Below are 20,123 nucleotides of genomic sequence, written 5' to 3'. Positions count from 1 at the left end.
ATTTGAATAGCTTCTGGATCAAAATTGTGGGCTATCCCCTCAGAGAAGAGAAAATGATTTCTTTTTTTCTTTTTCTTTTTTACTTTTTGTAGTTGTTCTTTCAATCAAAATGTTACCAAATTACTGTGATAATGATATTTCGATTGTGGATATTTTTTAATTGTCAATCACTTATGTTATTATATTTAAAAAATATTATGTTTGTATATGGTTGGTTTTTTTATTTTTCCTGGTTAATAAAATTTGTATATGATTATTACTACCCAGTTTTGTTCTTGTGGTTATAAACTGCTAAGCAATTGTAAATGTAATTGTAGGGTTCTTCTCTGAAATTTGAAGAAACAAAGGGATTAAAAAGAAAAATAACAATTAGGGGTTTTTTACTTTTTACTCGCTTAGCTTCATAAAATTGTTGATATATTCAAGACAAGAGTCTAACTATTATTATTATTATTATTATCTTTTTTTTTTAATTCCAAAAACCAACAGAAATAAAACTAAAAAGAAGAAGAAAAAAAAAAAGAGGAAACAACTAAATGAGCACGTTGCCCACCGTTTTCCTCTTTCTTTCTTCATCTTCCAAACAGAGGCAATTGCAGGGCGAGCTGCGAAGTCCTCTAATGGCGACTCCAGACCATCCCCGTCTCGTCATCCACAATTTTCTCTCTCCGGACCTTTGCAAGGTAAATATTCCTAATATGCATCTATGAATATACACAAACATATATATATATATGTGTGTGTGTGTGTGCGCGCGCGCGTGCCTGTATAATTGATTGATGCTATCGATATATGTGTTGAAGGAGCTCGAGTTCATACACAAGAGCTGTGGAACAGTTGGGTACAGGCCAAACGTGTTCTCGACCACTCTTTCTCATCTCATAGCTACTAATTGCGGTCACCTGATCATGCCTTTCGTGCCCATCCGAGGTACCAAATTTCTGCAATCCGTATGCCTACCTGTTTGTTTGCTGAGAAAGTGAAGGGAAAACTGGGGCATTTGGAAAAATTTCATGTTTTTGTTTGTGGGTATTGTAGAGAGGCTGAGAGAGAAGGCGGAGGAGTTTTTTGGTTGTGAATTCGAGCTATTTGTCGAGTTCACTGGCTTGATAAGGTGATTTGTTCTTTCATTTCACTTAATTGTGCCTACTCTGATCTATAAGGGAAAAAGAAAAAAGAAAAAAACAAAGATACCCAAAACCGTACTGCCTAGTACACTAAAACTTTGCAGCCATCCTGAATTGTAGTCGATCAATATAGACAAGTAATACATGCCCCACCAATTTGTCTTGTGCGTTAACGTGATGAATGGTGTTAAAGGTATATATATCTTAAAGCTTTTCCAACCTAAACCCTCCGGAACAGAGAAGGGGTTTGAATACTGTTTTTTTTCTTTTTCTTTTCTCATGATCCTTTTGAGGGGAGGAGGTAGTGAGACCTATCCTTAACGTGTTCAATGAAATCTGTAGGTTGAGATGATTTGCTGACTCCCTTGCATGGTCTTTGGACCCAAGCCACAAAATTTATGCATTTCTGATGGCTTGGGAAGGGCGGGGCTCGGTAGCGACAGTAAGGTTACTCCTTTGTGACTGGAACTTCACGGGTTTAAGTTGTGAAAATAGCCTTTTTGCAAAGTAAATCTGTAAATGTAAGATTGGTTACAAAAATGATTCTTCCTTGATCCTCCTCAAAGCAGGGAGCCTCATGTACTTTGGACTCCTTACAAGTTACATGCATGGGCCTAATCCTTTGTGCTACCAAAGTCTGTGATTGGCCTGTACAAATTAAATTTTCGAGTGGAATGTGAGGAAAAATGGTTCTCTTAACCAATTACATTCGATGAAATCTAAAAAGCTTGGATGGAAAGGTGTTTTCAGAAAAAAAAAGGACACAAGTATGGCGGCAATATGGCATAATTATATGCATATATATATATTTGCTAGATCTATTAATATAATATCCACAACCACTCAAAATATTAAAGAAATGAAACTAGTTGAACATGAAAGTTGCATACAATCTGTAGCTTTGTTCATGATTTGACATAAAAGTAACTGTATTTCATTGACAATAGTACAATACTATTGTTATACATAAATTTGAAAAGATTTGAGTTTAATGATTGAGACTTTGATGTAAGAAATAGATAATATCCCAAGTTAAAGAAAATCATTATCCAAAATATCAGTTCAATATTTAAAACATCAGCGTCAACAAGGAAGAGTAAACATTCTTTGTTTTCTAACTGTTATGTCGATCCAAATGTTATCTATACTCATCATTATATTGGAACATACATGTTAGAGACATATTTTTATTTGTCTTACAAGTATATTGAACATGTGCAAGAAAAGTACATAGCAGCCATTTTGGAGTTTTGTACTACATTTACTTTTCCGTATTTTGTTGCCATTAATTTGACTGATTTTACCTTATATGGACCAGCTGGATTAGAGGAGCAAGCATTGGCTGGCATAGCGACGACAACAGACCATACTTGAAGCAAAGGGATTTTGCAGTATGTTTGCTAACTGTTCAACATATCTTATGTGACTAATAGTCATTGAAGTTTTGTCTAGTATTTTTTCTTTTTTCAGTTTTATCTCATCTATATGATAGAGGGCAAGTGATGCAGAACCCAAAAGAGAACATGTTCCCCCTCCCAAATTTTCATATTGTGGCTCGTTACCCAAAATTTTCAGCACTTTCAATTTTACCAACTTCACAAAACAAAGTTTAAGGGTGTACATGTTGGCTTGTGTTGGTGGAAGATACACAGAGGTTGTTGTTCTCTCTATAGATATTGAGGCCTTATCACTTGTACTACTTGTGAGCAGAGTATGATTGCTTAATACATCATGGATTTTTATGTACGGTTTTAGTTATAGGTTGGCCGTTCTGTCAAAATTTGCTACATCTGGAAGATAAAGATCTTATTCCTTTAGTTGGAGTGCATGTACTAGATAGATAGGGTCCACCCTCTGAAGTGTATGAATCAGAAATATCTGTTGGTTGAACTGTTGAGCACAAAATTTTCTGGTGTAACAAGAAGATATTATTTTTTCTAGAGCTCCAGAAAATTAAGCTGTTGATGGACAGTTTAGGCTCGGTGCATTCCAAGCTTGTCGTCTAGGTAAATGGGCAAGTGTGTCCTTCAATTTAATGTTATATAATTAACAAGCTGAGTTCAACAAGATGAACCTTGGTTTTGACAAGTGCCCAAAGTTTCCCACGCATATGCTTACAAATCTCACACCGTACAAATTTTATTTGGTTAACATAACCACAGTTATGTGGAAGAGGTAATATGGAAAATATTGATCTGGTCACATGGTGGGCACTTCTGAGCATCCTCCATCAGTTCTCATGAGAAACTAAAGATAAATGGAGGCAGAATGCCTCTACTGCCTGAGCTGTACCTCTCAAGGCAGAAGTATGTTCTTTCTTAAGTGGAAGGATGTGGCTTTCCCAAGTATATTCATTCTGTTTTGCTAATTTGTAAAGATGGTACCTTGGAAGTGGAATAACTTTCTTTTTCATTGCCTAGTGAATGTATGCCTATCTCATTTTTGATTTCCGTCCAATTGTTTGCTTGCATTCTTTGCATGAAGTAATTATGGCAATCTTTTCACGTTCATATGAAAAATATTTATCTGACTTTGTTTGGGTTACCTTGGACTGCACCTTGTGTGACTATGGAATCACTTGTGGATTATTTACCTTGATCTACCATCATTAGCTCGCACATTTCTGTTTTTGTACTTGGGGGTATTGGGCAGTTGGCTTGAAATGTGCATAGATAAATTGCTAGTTAAACTGAGGATCAGACCTAAGACCTATTTACTTGGGTCTTTTTGCTGTATTTCTAGTGTTCCTTTATCCATTCAACAGATACCATATGCACAGTTAAATTTGCAATTCTTTGATGGATGTAGATGGATTACTCTATGTTTTTTTCCAAATTTATTTCATCTAGTGGAATTGAGGCTTGGCATTATTTTTGATGATGTACTTTTCTATATCTAGTCATTTTGGAAGCTCTTATTTAGAGAGCACTTTTACAGTTGTTGCCTGTTCCATTCTTACTCTGCTCTACCATCTGGAAGCTGGTTGTGTAGCAAAAAATATCTTTGGATTGCCCAGCCAAACATTTTTGCACCATGTATTAGTTCATCTATAAGTACTTTGGAGTAAAGCAGGCTTAAGGGTATAAATGAAAATATTGCAATGAAGTCCATAACACTGGATATTGAAATATAATTGAAGTGCACATTTGATTTTGTTGATTCTCTCTTTTCATTATTATCTGTATGCATATTAATTATTGCTCCTGCCATTTTTCTCTGGTTTCAATGGGCCAAAGGCAGTGTGTTATCTGAATAGTTATGGTGGGGATTTTGAAGGTGGACTTTTTCACTTCCAGGAGTGGGAACCTGCAACTATTGAGCCCATGGCCGGTGTAAGTGATTTAGCCTAATGGTTTCTTGAGTTATCTCTTCTAGTAGTACTGTTGAATGAAATGCTCTCCAATCTGAATGCATTATCTTTTATATTTCTGGCTTTTCTATTTTCTTCAATTCTTTTTCTGTTCCACATCACTAGGCTTCTCATGAGCCCAAGCAAGCTAGACACCTTAAAGCTTGGTTCAGATTGCATACGCAGTTATATGGATAGAACTTAAGTGCTACTCTTATTTGAATGTAAAATATAATACTAAACTATTTGTTGCATTAGATCAGTTGATAATGCCTAAAAAATTAATATTTTTAAGGTAAGTGAATGATTGGATTTTAGTTTGTTATGGTTTTAGGTATTACTTCATTATTACTTGTTCATTTGACTTCTTGCAGGATGTTGTGATGTATACAGCTGACAGCAGAAATATCCATTCTGTTGATGAGGTAACTCTGAAGCGCCCTCTTCATCTCTCTTATTGAATCTTAATTTGTATTTGTGTTGTTTGGGATTGTGGTAATTAGGTAGGAGTCTTTCTACATACGTCCTCTGGCCATATGTTCTTCAAAAAAAAGGGAAAGGAGAATGCAGATGTGATATTCCTTTATTCATTTTCTTGATGTGCAATGTTTGCCTGTATATAGGCTTTTCCTTTTGATTTACACTGTTAGGCCCCGTATGGCAGTATCTTTTTGTTATATACTTAATTGAAAAATAATGTTTGTTGTTATTGTTGCTGTTGGTTTGTATATCTTTTTCTTTCAGGATCGAACTCAATCAACAGCCCAGATCAAGTTATAATACAAAAATTTACAACTTGAGGGGTTATTGGGAATTGTGACTTAGTCGGGTAATTTAAGTACTGGAGCACATTTTGCAACATGGCATACTTAGTTTCAAATAGTTGTATTTAAGGTGTGAAGAAAAATTCCTAGTTCTTAGATTGGTGACATTAAGAAAAGTTTAATTACACAACGTCTCAATAATGAAATATAACTTACTGATTGACAGGATAAGAGTTTCACTTAAGTTACACTTAGACAACTAATTACATATGCACTTGTTGCATGCATTTGCCTTGTAAAGGAACAAGATGTATATATATTTGCAAAGCAAAGGCCAATACTCCTTTGCAAGGAACATATTTGCAAAGCAAAAGTCAATACTCTTTTGACGTCATAACAGGAAGTCAACACTCAGCAGCACATGATTCATTGGAAGACCCGGAGCCAAGTGTATCTTGGAGGACACTACCAATAAAATGTTCTAGTGACTTAGTTCTTAGTTACAAATACTCCGTTCTGGGCCTACTATTCAACAGTTTAATAAAATCATGCATTAATCAATTAATCCCTATGGCATATGACCTGGAGTCACTTATAGAGTAGTAAACTCTTAGGTGAAGAGCTTCCGCTTAATGGGGGAAGGGGGAGCTTGAGACCTTCCACTTATATCAGTTTGGTTTTAAGTTGTTTTCTTGAACCCAACAGTAGCATTTCCACAATATTTCTATTAGAACTAAGATTTGTACATGGGTAATATGTACGGGGGAATGTTCAAACAACATTCCTTGACTAGTATTTCTTGTGTGCAAAAGAGAAACTAGTAGTTCCACTGATATTGTTACTTTTTTTCTTTATGGAAAACAGTTTTTCTGGTTATCTTTGTTCTATAAAACTTGGACAGTTGGGTCTACCTCTAAATCACTGTTGTACTGGACATGTTATGGTTTATTGTTGGGTTAGCAACGCATGAACTTTAATTTTACATTGAATAATAGCAGTAAATTATCATTATTTTTGATGCGTGCATGTTCATAGTTTTTAGGTGAAAACAGTATTAACAGTTTTTGTTTTATTCCTTTTTGGAACAGATTACTGATGGAGAGCGACTGACTCTAACCCTATGGTTTACACGTGATGGATCCCATGACGAGGATTCTAAACTTATCTCTTTCCTCTCCCAGAGCCAACTAAATAGTTCAGTTCACGAGTCTCGTATCTTTCTACCTCTGCCAGCTTCTAGTAAAATGTACTGGTTTCCTCCCAATCAAGCTTCAACTTGCGAGCCAGGATTTGACATACGCCTTGCAAGAATACACGTTCTTGGGTATGGTCTTTGTCCTCCTCAATGCAAGAGCTGCTTTACAGCAGTAGATTCATGCGATGACTTCTCGGAGACACTGATGGAACAACCATTGAAACTAACAAGGGAAAACGAATTATTGGATGTGGAATTTGGCAACATCTTACACGTTCTTCAGGTAACATTATTTTCCATGTAACTTTTGAGTAACTTTTGTTGATTTGAAATGCCAAACAATGCATAAATCATAACCAGAATCCCCTCTCAGCTCAAAACCATGAAATGAATGCAGATTACCTGAATCTTTTCAGCTCGAAACCATGAACCGAATGGGGAATGGGGATTCATTTTCTTGTGCTAAAACAGGTGGTTCAATTTTACCATTGGAAGACTTCCAGGTTGCAAACTTCTGAACATGAGAAGAAAATGAAAGTTGTGCCGGTATCTGGATCGCAGAGAGAGGAAATCGATAGGCTGAGACAAGCATTTCTGACGGGCGAGCGACTGGCAGAGACTTTTTTCGGCAGCTTGTCTTATGACGCGAGCAAGCAGCAGCAGCATCCCTTCAACTGGACAGGTTTTTCTGCTGCTCTTACTGCATGGCAAACTTATTGTGATGAGCTACATAAAGAATTGCTTCTGAGCTTACCACACTGGAGAACCCACCGATCTATATTTGCTGCCTCATCACTGGAGAAAGAAACTGAAACTACCTAGCAGATGAATTCTAGCATGTTATAATATGAATTTTACGTTTGCATGCAATGTCTCCATGCCTCCTTGAACTTGATTCCCAATTGTTTGCTCCCATCGAGTACTTTTACTTTGGTTAGGCTATATTTAGTGCAATGTTCATCTTTTATAAGATTATAAATAGATAAAAATGACTGACAGAGTTAGAATTTAACTAGTTTACCTCAATAATTTCGGTCTCTCGATGGAAGGGAAACAGACTTTTGCATTGGGTGTTTTACTCATTAGATTGTCGAACGTATTACTCTTTAGTTTAAAATGCATCATAAAATTATCTGGGCATCGAAATTAAATTTTTTATATTTTAGTGAAATAATACTATTCAAAGAAAAAAAAAATTGGGAACCTCGTGTTGGCATATTTAGAGATGCATGTTAAAAAGCTTATACGACAAGCAATCTCATCAAATCCAATATCGTTGAAGAAATGATGTGTTGTTACAGAAGCAAGTATAATTGATAGGACAGAATTCCTCTGATTTTTTTTTCTTTTTAAATTTTATGATATGTTCTTTATATATATATATAATTATAATATGAAAAGGGTTGAATCTACGACCTGACAGCACTAATTATATTACATAAAGAAGATTCCGCCATGGAATCTGATTTTTTCCACAAATTATCGCTTCCCCTCGCATCAGAAACCGATTCGCATAGAAACATAGGGAAGAGAAATATGCCCTTCAATCTCTTCACTGTTACCACAATGCCAGTGAATATTCGCATATGCCATTTATCATACTGAACTTAGAGAGAGAGAGAGAGAGAGAGAGAGGTACAAGATAAGTTTTGGAATTAGGTTGGTTTGAAATGTTGTTGCGTGTCGCTCTCAATTGACTCTCTTTGTTTATTTCCCTATATGGTTGACTAATTAAGATAGAGTTGTACAAAGAGGTTGCCTTTCCAACCTCAAGCTCCATCAGCATCATTTCATGGCAACGGCTTTGAAGATACCGCAGCTGCTCCTTTTTCTTTCATTGACAGCCGGTTTGTGGTGGTACGGCGTCTTCTCCGCGGCGGAGCTTCCGAGGTTTCATCACCCGTCGAAGGCCGGCGGCTCGCTAAGCTTCTTGGTCGTCGGAGATTGGGGGCGTAAAGGGCTCTACAATCAATCTCGAGTTGCTTTCCAGGTCCTATACACACACACATTAAAAGGCATTAAGAAATCACTGTCTATGTCCTCTCTCTGTTTTGTTTTCTGCTAATTACTGTCAAGAAGATCTCTAATCAATGGTAGATTTCTGCTGATTAAATTCATGCACTTTGCAGTCATTGTTTACTTACTAAAAGTAACTGGTGTTTGCATGACACTTTTATCTATTTTTTAGCTCGGAAAAATTAAGGAAAAATCCCAAGAGTAGGAACTGCAGTGAAATCTGAGAAAATAAATGCATCAATTGCTTAGGGAGCGAGTGTGTCTATATTTCTGTCGATACAAGAGTTAAAATGTCCCACTAAACCTTTGTTATTAGTATGATATGGACTCTTTACTTTATTAAATTTCGACTGGAACACTCACAAACCATACAACACAGTGAAAAACTAGTTTACAAAACTTTAAACATAAATTTTGATGGGTAAACTAACCAACTTTGCCATTTAAAACTTAGACACAATTGGAGAAAAAAGGAAATATTTCATGTGATAAACCCTCTTATGGAATATTTGTAAGCTTAAAAGTCGACAACCACCATCCACCAGAGGGGTATTATTCTTAGCATATTCTTGTAGACTATTGAAGCTAAGCATACGTATGGCCGTATGCTCTTTCGTTTTCTATCGATTTTCAATGTTATTACAGCTCTCACCCAACTGCCAACCATTTTTAAGAGGTGGGCCCCACCATGGCTCCGACTTTATTTTAATTGTTTAGGTGGGTCTGATTTTAATTTTGTTGGAAATATGCATGCGATTTGATATTTGATTTTATCTTCTAAAAATTTTTAAATAAAATTATAAAACTAATTTTTGATAAATCTATTTACGTTAATTCTTATTTAATATTTATAACTATTCATGAAAATTCATAGTTTAAAAAGTTATTAAAGAGACAAAGATTAAAAAGAAAAGAAATTGAAACAAATACAAACACAACGCGTGTATCATTGCGGTGACAAGATGATGTGTAATGAGCTGAATTGAAAACATTGAAAGTCTTGAAAGTGGTGCAGATGGGAAGAATTGGAGAAGAGCAAGATATAGATTTTGTGATCTCAACTGGGGATAATTTCTATGAAGATGGTTTGAGCGGAATTGACGATCCTGCGTTTGAGCAATCTTTTTCTGATATCTACACCGCACCAAGCTTGCAGAAGAAGTGGTTTAACGGTAAACCCTTATGCTCCCATTTCCATTCCAATTCATTGCTTGTTGGCAGGTTGTTTTTTGGTGGTTTTCTATTCCGGGAAAAAGATGGAAGCATGAGAGCAAATTTGGTTTGGTTTGGTTTGCTTTGGGTGTGGCAGTGTTGGGCAACCATGACTACAGAGGCGATGTTGAGGCACAATTAAGCCCAGTTCTAAGGGAGAAGGACAAGAGATGGTTTTGCTGGAGATCGTTCATTGTGGATGCAGGTATTGTATATTTCACCAAGTTTTCTTTTTTAATCTGACTCTTCCGTGCCATTGCCAAATGAATCGTACGTGTTGTTGTCTTATGTAGGGATGGTGGAGTTTTTCTTTGTTGATACAACTCCTTTTGTAGATGGATACTTCACAGATGCAGGAGACCACACCTATGATTGGAGGGGAGTTCTTCCTAGGAAGCATTACCTTTCAAACCTTCTAAAGGTAATAAACTAAATTATCCTGCTTTTTTCTCGTGATAAATTTTATATATATATATATATATATATATAAGAATCCAATATAAGTCTAATTTCATCTTTGTTCGTTTGGGGAATTACGTACTTGTGACAGAATTTGGATTTTGAATTAAGGAATTCACCTGCCAAATGGAAGATAGTCGTGGGTCATCACACGATTAAAAGTGCAGGCCACCATGGTGTCACTCAAGAGCTTGTAGTTCATCTTCTTCCAATCCTAGAGGTAATCTCAACAACTACTTTACCATGGAATAAAAGAAGCTAATTACTTTCCTTTTCTTAGTTTAGTTGGGTTGAGATAGAAATAAATGACCACTTGGCACTTAAATAGTTACTATGATTGGATTTGTGATGGTTAAATGTAATCTTTTGTAGGCAAATAATGTTGACATGTACATGAACGGACATGATCATTGCTTGCAACGTATTACCAGTTCTGATGGGTAAAAATTTTTGGTCTGGCTAAACACTTCATATGTATTTATTTTATCAAACATCATCGAATTTTGACTTGTGTATTTTTTTTGTCAGTAAAATTGAGTTTTTGACAAGTGGAGGCGGCTCCAAGGCATGGAGGGGAGATGTAAAATGGTGGAACCCAGAAGAAATGAAGTTCTATTACGATGGACAAGGTTTTATGTCAGTTCAACTGTATGAAGATGAGGCCAACTTTGTTTATTATGATGTTTTTGGCAGCGTTAAGCATGAATTCAAGGTTTTGAAACAGCTTCATTCACCTATGTAAGATAATGCCTTCATTTGTATAATTGATCAAAGTGAAAGATTTCCACGAATTCTATACACACTCTTGGGTTTAGAAAGTTGGGCATATCCAAAGGCACAGTGAGGCCCATCATCTAGGCGGAAGTGCGAAAGAAGTTGGGGCTTTGCTTGGCCTCTGTCTCTCAATCTCTAAGTCGACTAGAGGCTAGAGGCGGCGGATTCAGCTGATTCTTCTGGGTTCAATCAATGGAGTAACTAAATAAATGGAAGTTTTGATGCTTCCAGATCCAGTTGCTTTTTCTACTACTAATTAACATAGCGACTACTACTAGAATCAAATCATTGTTGTCTTAAGCATGCATGGCATGGCGCCATGGCCCATGGAAACAACACAACACAACAGTTAATCACAATATATAGGATCTTTAGCTACAATTTGATAAATTAATTGTTCAATTAAAGAGCAGAGTAGTAGGGTTGTTGCTTGGTTGCACTCCATTTGTGCAAAACAGTGCCAAAGACATCATGGAACACAACTTGAGCGTCAGTGGGAGTAATGTGCAGGCTCATGAAACCTTGCCCATCATAGTAAAACTTCATTTCCTTAGGGTTCTGCCAGCTAAATACGCCCCTCCATGCCTTCGATCCTCCACCACTTGTGAAAAATTGCAGTGCACTGACAAGAGTTTCATAAAACACAAACCCGGATCCATGAAGTATTTTCCCCAACATTAGTTAAGTATCTTAATATGGTAATTTGGTGAATATATTAAATAAAAATACCTATCGGGACTACTAATGTGCTCCAAGCAATGGTCGTGTCCATTCACATAAAAATCCACGTTGTTAGCCTGAAAGGGAAAAATATCATCAAATTGATTAGTTGAGCAGGTACAATCTTTGAATAAATAGGCCGGTCTAAATTGCCCCTGCATTTATTTATTTTCTAATTTAAGCTACCTGAAGTATTGGGAGAAGCTTGGAAACAAGCTCTTGGGTGTCACCATGGACGCTAGCACTTCTAATTGTATGATGCCCAACCACAATTTTCCATTTTGCATTTGACTGCCCCAAGGCTGAATCCAAATCCTGTACGCAGAAGAAAAGATGGTTCAATATATTCATTATATATACATTTGTTTAAACCAAAGCGTAATTTGGTTACATATATATGGACTTAACCTTTAAGAGATTAGAGAGGTAAGGTTGACGTGGGAGCACGCCTCGCCAATCGTAGACATGATCCTCTGGATCGGTGAAGTACTTATCTTGGAAGGGAGTGGTGTCTACGAAGAAAAATTCTACGAATTCTGCAAATTAATTAATACCCATTAATCGCCAAAACAACACAAATTTTAAATTAGAACAAATTAAGAATAAAGTCCCAATATTGTAATTTCATCCCCCCCCCCCCCCCACACACACACACCTACCCACCTGCATTAACAATAAAAGATCTCATGCAGAGCCATCTGCTGTCTCTTTTTGTTAGGACATGACTCAACTGTGCCACAGCATCTCCTCTATAGTCATGGTTGCCCAAAACTGCAGCAAATTAAGCACAAGCAAATGTATATGATTTTTTTTTATTTTTTATTAATGCATGTGTTTGGGAAGGAACGTATGGGATTGAAAAGTCACCAACTCATCAATTCTTTCTACTTAAATGGAATGGAATTTCGTACCCGAATACCACTGTTTTTGTAAGCTGAGGGCAGTGTAAACATTGGTGAAGGACTCCTCAAATGCTGGATCGTTTACGCCCTTTAATCCATTGCTGTAAAAGTTGTCCCCAGTGGAGATGACAAAATCTATATCCATCTTCTCTCCTATTTTACCCATCTGCAAAATGCACACTAAAAGAGTGAACCATGCATGCATGGAAAAAACTCAATATAAGTGTTAATATATTTTATTACATAAATTTAACATTTAACACGTTTATTATTAACCCAATCAAAACTTGACACCTCATTTAAGTTTTAAAAATCCACCAAACTTCCAATCGCAATCTATGATGCCAATAATTGCAAAGGTGCCAATGAATCACAAAGAAGCCGCACCATACATATATAATGGGATGGGAATATTGATGGCACCTCTCATGTATATATCTCAGCAATGCCCTTCTCCCATCAACATTGATAATGACCAGATATGAATAAGCAAATTAAAAGCCTAAATAAAATAATAGAAAATCATCACCACACAGAGACATTCATGACAAAATTAAATAATATATTAAATTAAATAATGGTCAATGAACCAACTGTTGTAGATGTGATGTGATGACGTGGACTCCAAGAAACAACTAAAAGTTGTGGCCCCATAGGCATATCCCTTGCCCCACGGCCCACACCCCTTGAAGCTTTCACTAAACTTGTCTCCTACTACTGTCGATACGGCAATTATCAGAATCTGCATCGAATAATGCTCCTAATATTCTATCGTATATGTGGCCAACCCCAATATCTCTCCACCTACCGATTATATACGTTTTTGTCATAAATTAATGTTATTTACAACAATATTATTTGATTCTAAGGTATCTGCCATAGTCTTGTTTTAAACTAGCGAACAGTATATTGTAGTGTGACACAAATCAATAGTGACAAACTAAACCTTATAATAACATTAATGATTAGACTAAGTATATTGGACTCATCACCTCGATCGATTCTTATTTTTATGTTTGATGAGAAGCAACATGAGTTGAAGGCCACTTAGCATTAATTGGTACTGATGACAGTTAATTTAGCAATATTATAATATATAATCAAGCAAACATGTTCCAAGACCTTGGAGAACTTCATAAATTAATATTTAACCACATGATGATGATACATATCTAGGCAGTAACTACTGGACCGGAAGGAAGCCCATCGCATCAATTCAAATGCGTCATTGAGATAATATATGCAAATTAATTAAGAACCCATTATCGTTATATATATATATGTAAACTAATCAATTCAACCTATCAATTCATGTTCCAATAAACCACTATGATATGATACATACATATATATATATATCCAGTAATATGATTAGATTAAGTACATGAAATTAAATATTATTTCTTTCATAAAAAAACATTAGTTCAATGTCAAGGGTAAGAGAAATCAGTTTTAAAAGCGTAATAGGTCAATGATCTCTTGCATTGGCTTGAATAAATCATTAAGATTGTTTAAGGGATTGAATTCATCTCGTTAGACTTTTGTGATTTGTCATTATTCAATTATCTAGATGGGATATTGACGAAATATTTAAGATTTAAACTTGAAATCTTAAACTCATCATCAATACTTATTATCTAACATCAACCTAGCACCCAATGGCAATACAAAAAAAAATATGATTTTAGATCAGTGAAGTATTGCTCTTAACAGAGTTGCATATATATATATATATGTATGTATGTATGCGTGTGTAGAAGAGATCATAACTCTCTGGTTTTTACTATATATTTAATGCTATTTGTATGTTTCTTGAACTGCAATTAAAAGCAATATGATCGATCAAGATATGTATATATATGAATGTATATGTATTATATATATATATATATTGTATCTGACCTGATAAGCAACCCGGGACTGGTTGTAGGTTCCTCTTCTCCCCCAGTCACCAACCACCAGAAGGCTGAGCGACCCATCAGCCTTGGCCGGGTGGTCCAACCGCCGGAGCTCGGCGCCTGCGCCGGCGAGAGCCAAGAAGACGGCAAGAAGAAAAACAGAGAGTCTGGAAGAAGAGAAGAGCTTCATCATGATGATAGTGCTTGGCTTTTGGATGGCCGATGGAAGAAGAAACAGAGGGAAACAAAGAGAGGAAGAGTTTGAAAAAGGAAGTTTCGTTGGGTTTGGAGAATAAAATCGCTTCTTTTATAGGTTAAGTGGGTGTGGGGGCCCAAAGCCAATGCAACACCCAAAACAGCTAAAACTAATTCATTAGGTGGGGCGACGGGCTGGTGGGGGGTGCCGATAATGGAATCAGCATATATATGAGCATAAGATAGCATCAATTTTTTCATTTTTAATTTTTCTTGAAAGAAAGCATCAACTTTTGTTGGGTCCCAGTTGTCTATCTCATGGGATAAATTATTGGTCTGTTAGGATTAGTATTTCAATGTCGTGACGGAAACGACACTCTCAAATATGACCGATCTCACGGATCATTTTGATTAATTTAGTGTCAAAACCAATTAGTAGAGTGGTGCTTCATATGTAAAAATTAAAAAATAAATAAATGAAATTTACATTATATAGTTATAATTATTTTTAATTTTTTAGAAACACTTTATACACTAAAATATAATATAGTTATATAATTTTAAATATATTATAATGGTGAAGTTTTGATAAACTTAAAAATAAAGATAAATTTAATAATATATTCACTTTTTTTAATGTAACAAAGCATAATTAACTTGTGATTTTATGGAATTTAATAATATATTATAATGTTATTTTATGGAAAATTTTCAAAATGCAAGCCAATTAAACCTCCAAGAACAAGATAAAAAAAAGAAGAAACAGTTTTTACGAAATTATTTATTTAAAAATAATTCCTAATATAACGATAAATGAATTGATAACGATAGCTTTACACTTTGATGCCTTTTCACTTAAATTATTATTTTGGCTCTTTTTGATGCATGCAGTCCACAGAGTTGGAGCAGAAACAAATCAAGCCATGGATTCCAATTTCACTTTGAGCACAATAATGTTGGGTGGGATTTGCATGAAGAGCATTAACCAGTGAAAGATGAGTTTGAATGCAAGGCAATGGAAGAACAGGAAGTATAATAATATTGAAATGGCGGTGGGCATTAACGGGGAGCTCTCTCTGATTGGAAAGAGTTGGGGGAGATGAGCTGTTTGAGATTGCCTGCAGTCTGCAGATGATGAGAGTTGTGAGGTTCATTATGGACTCAAGCCTCACTCCTTATCCAAACGCTCCCATTCTTTAATATACTTTATCCACAACAATCATGGAGAGCTTGATTGCTCCTCTCCTCATCAGTACTGCTTGTTCATGTGGCTGTCTGTGTCTATATATATATAGCAAATAATTCTTGGAACTTTTGAAAATATCTTGTTGATTATTTCTCAAAACGGTGGTGTTGTGAGGCAAATTTTTAAAGACATTTTGAGAACAAGTTTATGGAACTGTTTCCTTGAGTTTTTATTAATTACCTAGTTTTGAGAATTAAAATAGTTTGTTGAGTGAGTTGGCTTTTTCTTACCTAACTTTCAACTCCATGTAGACTCTTTTGATCCGACTTAATTAAATTATATTTATTTTAGTGATTGTTTGTAATAGCATTTGAGTAACTCCCTTGTGAGGATATATTAGAAAATGTAGATGGTCGTTTTGTTCACAGTTTTATTCGTGTGTTTTGGCAAAGAAACTGTTATGTCATGAAAAAAGTAAGATTCGAGCTTCTACTGAAGCTTATAGTATGCAATCGAATGAGATCAGATCAAGAACAAGAAGAAAAAGGGGATTTGTTCCCCCGCTGAGTCATTTTTAACCCATAAGAAGTAGAAGCTTATTAAGAAAGAGTATACACAACGTAGCAACCAGAGTCACACAGGCATCATCATCTACCAACCTGAAAAACACAACCAGAAACAAACACACTCTAACATAAGATCAAATATTATGTCACACACACTACAGCAACCCTTTAGCAGAGACACTCCAAACACTGTTTGCAAATTCATCCGGACTGGCCAGGGCCTAAGAGAGCAAGAAGAAAGGTCCGGTAATCGCCTGATGTATCCGAATGAACAGCATCATTCAATGATTTCCCAAACTTCTTCCCGTACTCTGCCTTTATATTCCCCATATCAACTTCAGCCCTTGTCACAATTATCCTAGTAAGTGTTGTTGTATCGGTTCCCAGGCCCTTCATTGCCGCGTTCAAAGCCTGCAAAGTTTCAAAAATTCTTTCTTCAGTCTCTGCAAATTCGCTTCTCAATTCAGCGTTGCAAAGGTATAATAGCATACATTAGGGAAATGAAAAATTTTTGAAAGCAGAAATATGATACTTGTTGCTGTACCTTTGCAAAGTACTTGCCAGGATTCTCAGCACATTGTAAGATTGTCAAAAGAGAAAACCTGAATTTCCCAGATGTTTCATTCTTTACTGCCTGCAGTGAGTTAAACCCTGTTTAAGCAACATTTTTGAAGAATAACAAACAAACAGTACTCGTTTAGATAGTTATAGAAAACATTTTCCAATTTTCTACTTCATCTTCAGTTTTCTTTTTCCACAGAAAATTTATAAAATCCGCTTTTTCAACAGATTATTCCAATTGGAGATCCACCTTTTTCAATGAATTCCCATACATCCTGAAGTAAGCAGAGTTAACAGCAGCTAAATGAGCCCAGCTTCTTTCGCTGAAAATGCGTATGAAGGTGTCCTCATCAGTTCCTATTTTCTTTTCCCCAGCTTGATAGAGAATTCTGGCATCCACTTCTACCAGCGTCTCATCAACATCTTTGCTTTCGGAGCGAGTCTTGGTTAGATATGCAAGTAGCAACTATGAAAAAAGGAAAACAAAAATAAAAAAAAATCCCGAATCAATAGTCATTTTAACATGTTCATAAATCGTCTTATTGCCAAATCTCAAAAGCTGTGGCCATATGGGTTTCAACTGTTACAAGAGTTTGACCTTGTTAGGGAAAGATATAAAAGGATTGGAGACCCTGAACCAGCAAAAATGTTGCTATATGAAGTGGACTCAGAAACAATCAATTAAAAGAGGCTACAAACAATGTATTTTAATTTCCATGTAGACTGATGAACAAAACCTTAACGAATCCGATCCTGTATATATATGCGAGGAAACGATAAGTTCTTTGAGAAATTAACTGGGGTGCCAGAGAGCAAGCAAAATCAGTGGAGTCGTTTTACAGGGCCAGACAGCCCTATCAAGCGTCTCACCGAATGGGGGCAAAATGGCTAATTTGCCCCTACCTCTGCTCTCTCCTCTCCTCTCCCATGGCCACCACCTCGCCGCTGCCGTCGCCTCACCACTGTGCCTCACTACGGTTGCCTCTTTGCCATCGTCGTCTCGCCTCACCGACAGTCAATGTAGCCACTGTCGGCATCGACTGTCGGCAAGGCGAGGCTGCGAGGCAACGGGGGCGAGGTGACGGCAGCAAGGCGTGGCTGCAAGGCGACGGCAGCGGCCAGGTACCGGCCATGGGAGGGGAGAGGAGAGAGCAGGGGCGGGACAATTCATGGGAGGGGAAAGGAGAGAGCAGGGCGTGGGGGCAAATTCGTCTTTTTGCTCCCATTCGATATGCCCGTCGGTCATCTTCTCGAGCTCTCAAGACTTTCTAAAATCAGTGAAATATGCAGTCTCATTGCTAAATTGGCATGCAGCACAAATTATGACAAGAGGGGAACAAAACCTTCCGATTATCACGCGATGCTTTCTGGTCAATATCATGCTCAAGGTGAACATCAAACATGGCATGATAGGCTTGTTTGAATTGCTGCATCTGGGATGGAGTACGAGAACATATGACTTCAGAAGCACCTTTGAGATCCGGAACGCCGCTCAGAGCCTGACTCAATGCAGTGGCATCGCGTCCTGCTGGATCATGCATCCACAGCAACACTGCTTTCTGAAATCACAGTTCTAGCTTCAACTAACAGTGGACATAGAAATAAACTATCTTCACATATATGCACAAGTAGTTCCTGCTAGTTCAGATTTCAAATATTTGAAGCTTGTGATCGTCTTGCTTTGTCTGGTTCGAAATCAAATTAAATTGTGGACAAAAGATTCAGAAGAAAGAAAAGTGAAGAAATTTATAGTCCTTGTCTTGTACCTTGAGATCACCACTAAGCTCAGAAGACATGCGCTCCTTGAGGTCTTCAGAGTACATGTTTCTGTACTCTTTAGCGATGAGAGCAAGCTCCGATGCATTTCTCCGGGCAAGGATGTTTAGGATTGTTCCAGAATCACAGCTATAGCCTAAATAAACAAGCATCAGAACCAGTCGAATTCTATGAAGATCACACTATGAAGTCAAGTAACAAGCAGAAGTAAAGCCCAATTGATGTTAGTAATATTGTTCAAATCTACTGTCTCTCTGAGATGCCTTGCCACGTGACAATTTAAGTCAAAATGACAAGAAAAAAACTTATTCATGAAGAACCCAAGCCAGTGTCTGGGTCGAGGATTTGTGGAAGGAAAAGAAAAGGACCCAAAAAAAAAAAAAAACGAAAACCAAGAAACCATATTCAGAGCCATTGCCGGGAAGTGGTTCTCTCAGATCATGAAACACTTCCATCTTTACATCCACAGAAAGAGATCTATTTTAATCTTCGTCATTTCCTTCTACAAACTCTAGTTTTAAACATAGTGGAAGTATATAGTTTAGGATAAATTCTACTACCACTCATGACTTTGGTTACGTTTTCTTTTGATATTTCGAGTTTTTATAGTTTATGTTTTTTTTTTTTTCAAACAATCTCTTTTATATGTTAAGAGGCCAGACAAATTGTTTTTGACTCCATATACTAAAATATAATCACAAAAAGATCCAATGGAGGCTATTGAACTAATTGAGGGGCTATTAAAATAGAAATAAATAATGAGGACCTAAAATATTAAAAATTACCAGAAGTGTCTGTAAAATGAACTAAATCGCATATGGAATTTACCCTATAACTTAAAGCCAGTAAAAGAGTAAAATATAAGTTAAAAAAATTAGAGAGAGAGAGAGAGAGAGAGAGAGAGAGAGAGAGAGAACTAAGACAAGGAAAGCATCATATGGAAGCCAAGGAAAGCATGAGAAGGAGCAAACTAGAAGCTCAGAAGAGAGAGTTAAACCATAAGTTGTTGTTACCCTTAAAAGCAAGGTTCAATTTAGTGGCATCTCCCTCAGCAGAAGAAGATACTGCAAAAACACTCTCTGTGGCCATGGCAGAGCTTGAAAATGGAGGAACACTCTCCATGGCCATATCAGAGCTAGAAAATGGAGGAAGGCTCCCTGTCTCTGCTGCCATCTCTCTCTCTCTCTGAGTATGCATGAGAGAGGCCACCTTCTCATGGGTTTATATATACAGGAAACTGATGGATTACAGAATATTCAAATTCGAATTTCATATTGAAATATTTTAATAACTTTTTTCTTTATAGGTTCACTGTTTATTCCAATGTACAGTAAATATTATTGAGAAATAAATTTTAGTTCGAATACATACGTCAAAATAATATGTTACCTATTACTTTATTGCTTGATAAAATATTATTCAG

At 36.5% G+C, this 20,123-nt stretch overlaps 3 protein-coding genes across 6 annotated transcripts; 1 reads left to right on the top strand and 2 right to left on the bottom strand.

Annotated features, from left to right (window-relative positions):
- The first annotated feature begins 515 nt into the window (after positions 1-515).
- LOC127810528 (uncharacterized) lies at positions 516-10,922 on the top strand. Of its 3 annotated transcripts, none has more exons than XR_008025469.1 (15): positions 516-683; positions 804-930; positions 1,039-1,114; positions 2,446-2,518; positions 4,364-4,459; positions 4,851-4,901; positions 6,329-6,718; positions 6,907-7,117; positions 8,172-8,425; positions 9,467-9,623; positions 9,761-9,868; positions 9,957-10,084; positions 10,234-10,342; positions 10,495-10,562; positions 10,651-10,731. XR_008025469.1 is itself a non-coding variant. In XM_052350060.1 (15 exons), exons 1-15 carry the CDS (start codon positions 537-539, stop codon positions 10,862-10,864), a joined length of 2,121 nt encoding a protein of 706 aa, XP_052206020.1. In that variant the 5' UTR covers positions 516-536; the 3' UTR covers positions 10,865-10,922. The 3 variants fall into 3 exon arrangements, 2 of the variants coding, with proteins under 2 accessions (XP_052206020.1, XP_052206019.1); XM_052350060.1 differs by having other exon boundaries at positions 8,280-8,425; positions 10,214-10,342; positions 10,651-10,922; XM_052350059.1 differs by having other exon boundaries at positions 10,214-10,342; positions 10,651-10,922.
- Positions 10,923-11,171: 249 nt separating this feature from the next.
- Positions 11,172-14,764, bottom strand: LOC127810530 (purple acid phosphatase 3-like). The gene is made up of 7 exons (XM_052350064.1): positions 14,421-14,764; positions 12,528-12,684; positions 12,280-12,387; positions 12,025-12,152; positions 11,803-11,931; positions 11,626-11,693; positions 11,172-11,518 (listed from the first exon to the last, which is right to left on the bottom strand). The coding sequence occupies exons 1-7, from the start codon at positions 14,607-14,609 to the stop codon at positions 11,299-11,301; spliced, it is 999 nt and encodes a 332-aa protein (XP_052206024.1). The 5' UTR covers positions 14,610-14,764; the 3' UTR covers positions 11,172-11,298.
- A 1,563-nt stretch (positions 14,765-16,327) lies between these two features.
- On the bottom strand, positions 16,328-19,900 carry LOC127809218 (annexin D5-like). 2 transcript variants are annotated; one of them, XM_052347980.1, is made up of 6 exons: positions 19,101-19,292; positions 18,691-18,836; positions 18,268-18,483; positions 17,175-17,390; positions 16,908-16,997; positions 16,328-16,774 (listed from the first exon to the last, which is right to left on the bottom strand). In XM_052347980.1, the coding sequence occupies exons 1-6, from the start codon at positions 19,153-19,155 to the stop codon at positions 16,565-16,567; spliced, it is 933 nt and encodes a 310-aa protein (XP_052203940.1). In that variant the 5' UTR covers positions 19,156-19,292; the 3' UTR covers positions 16,328-16,564. The 2 variants fall into 2 exon arrangements, with proteins under 2 accessions (XP_052203940.1, XP_052203939.1); XM_052347979.1 differs by lacking the exon at positions 19,101-19,292 and adding an exon at positions 19,714-19,900 and having other exon boundaries at positions 16,329-16,774.
- Between the last annotated feature and the right edge of the window lie 223 nt (positions 19,901-20,123).

Source organism: Diospyros lotus, chromosome 9 (genome assembly GCF_014633365.1).
Source record: "Diospyros lotus cultivar Yz01 chromosome 9, ASM1463336v1, whole genome shotgun sequence".
NCBI classification, from domain to species: Eukaryota; Viridiplantae; Streptophyta; class Magnoliopsida; order Ericales; family Ebenaceae; genus Diospyros; species Diospyros lotus.
This window is presented reverse-complemented; position numbering and strand designations above follow the sequence as displayed.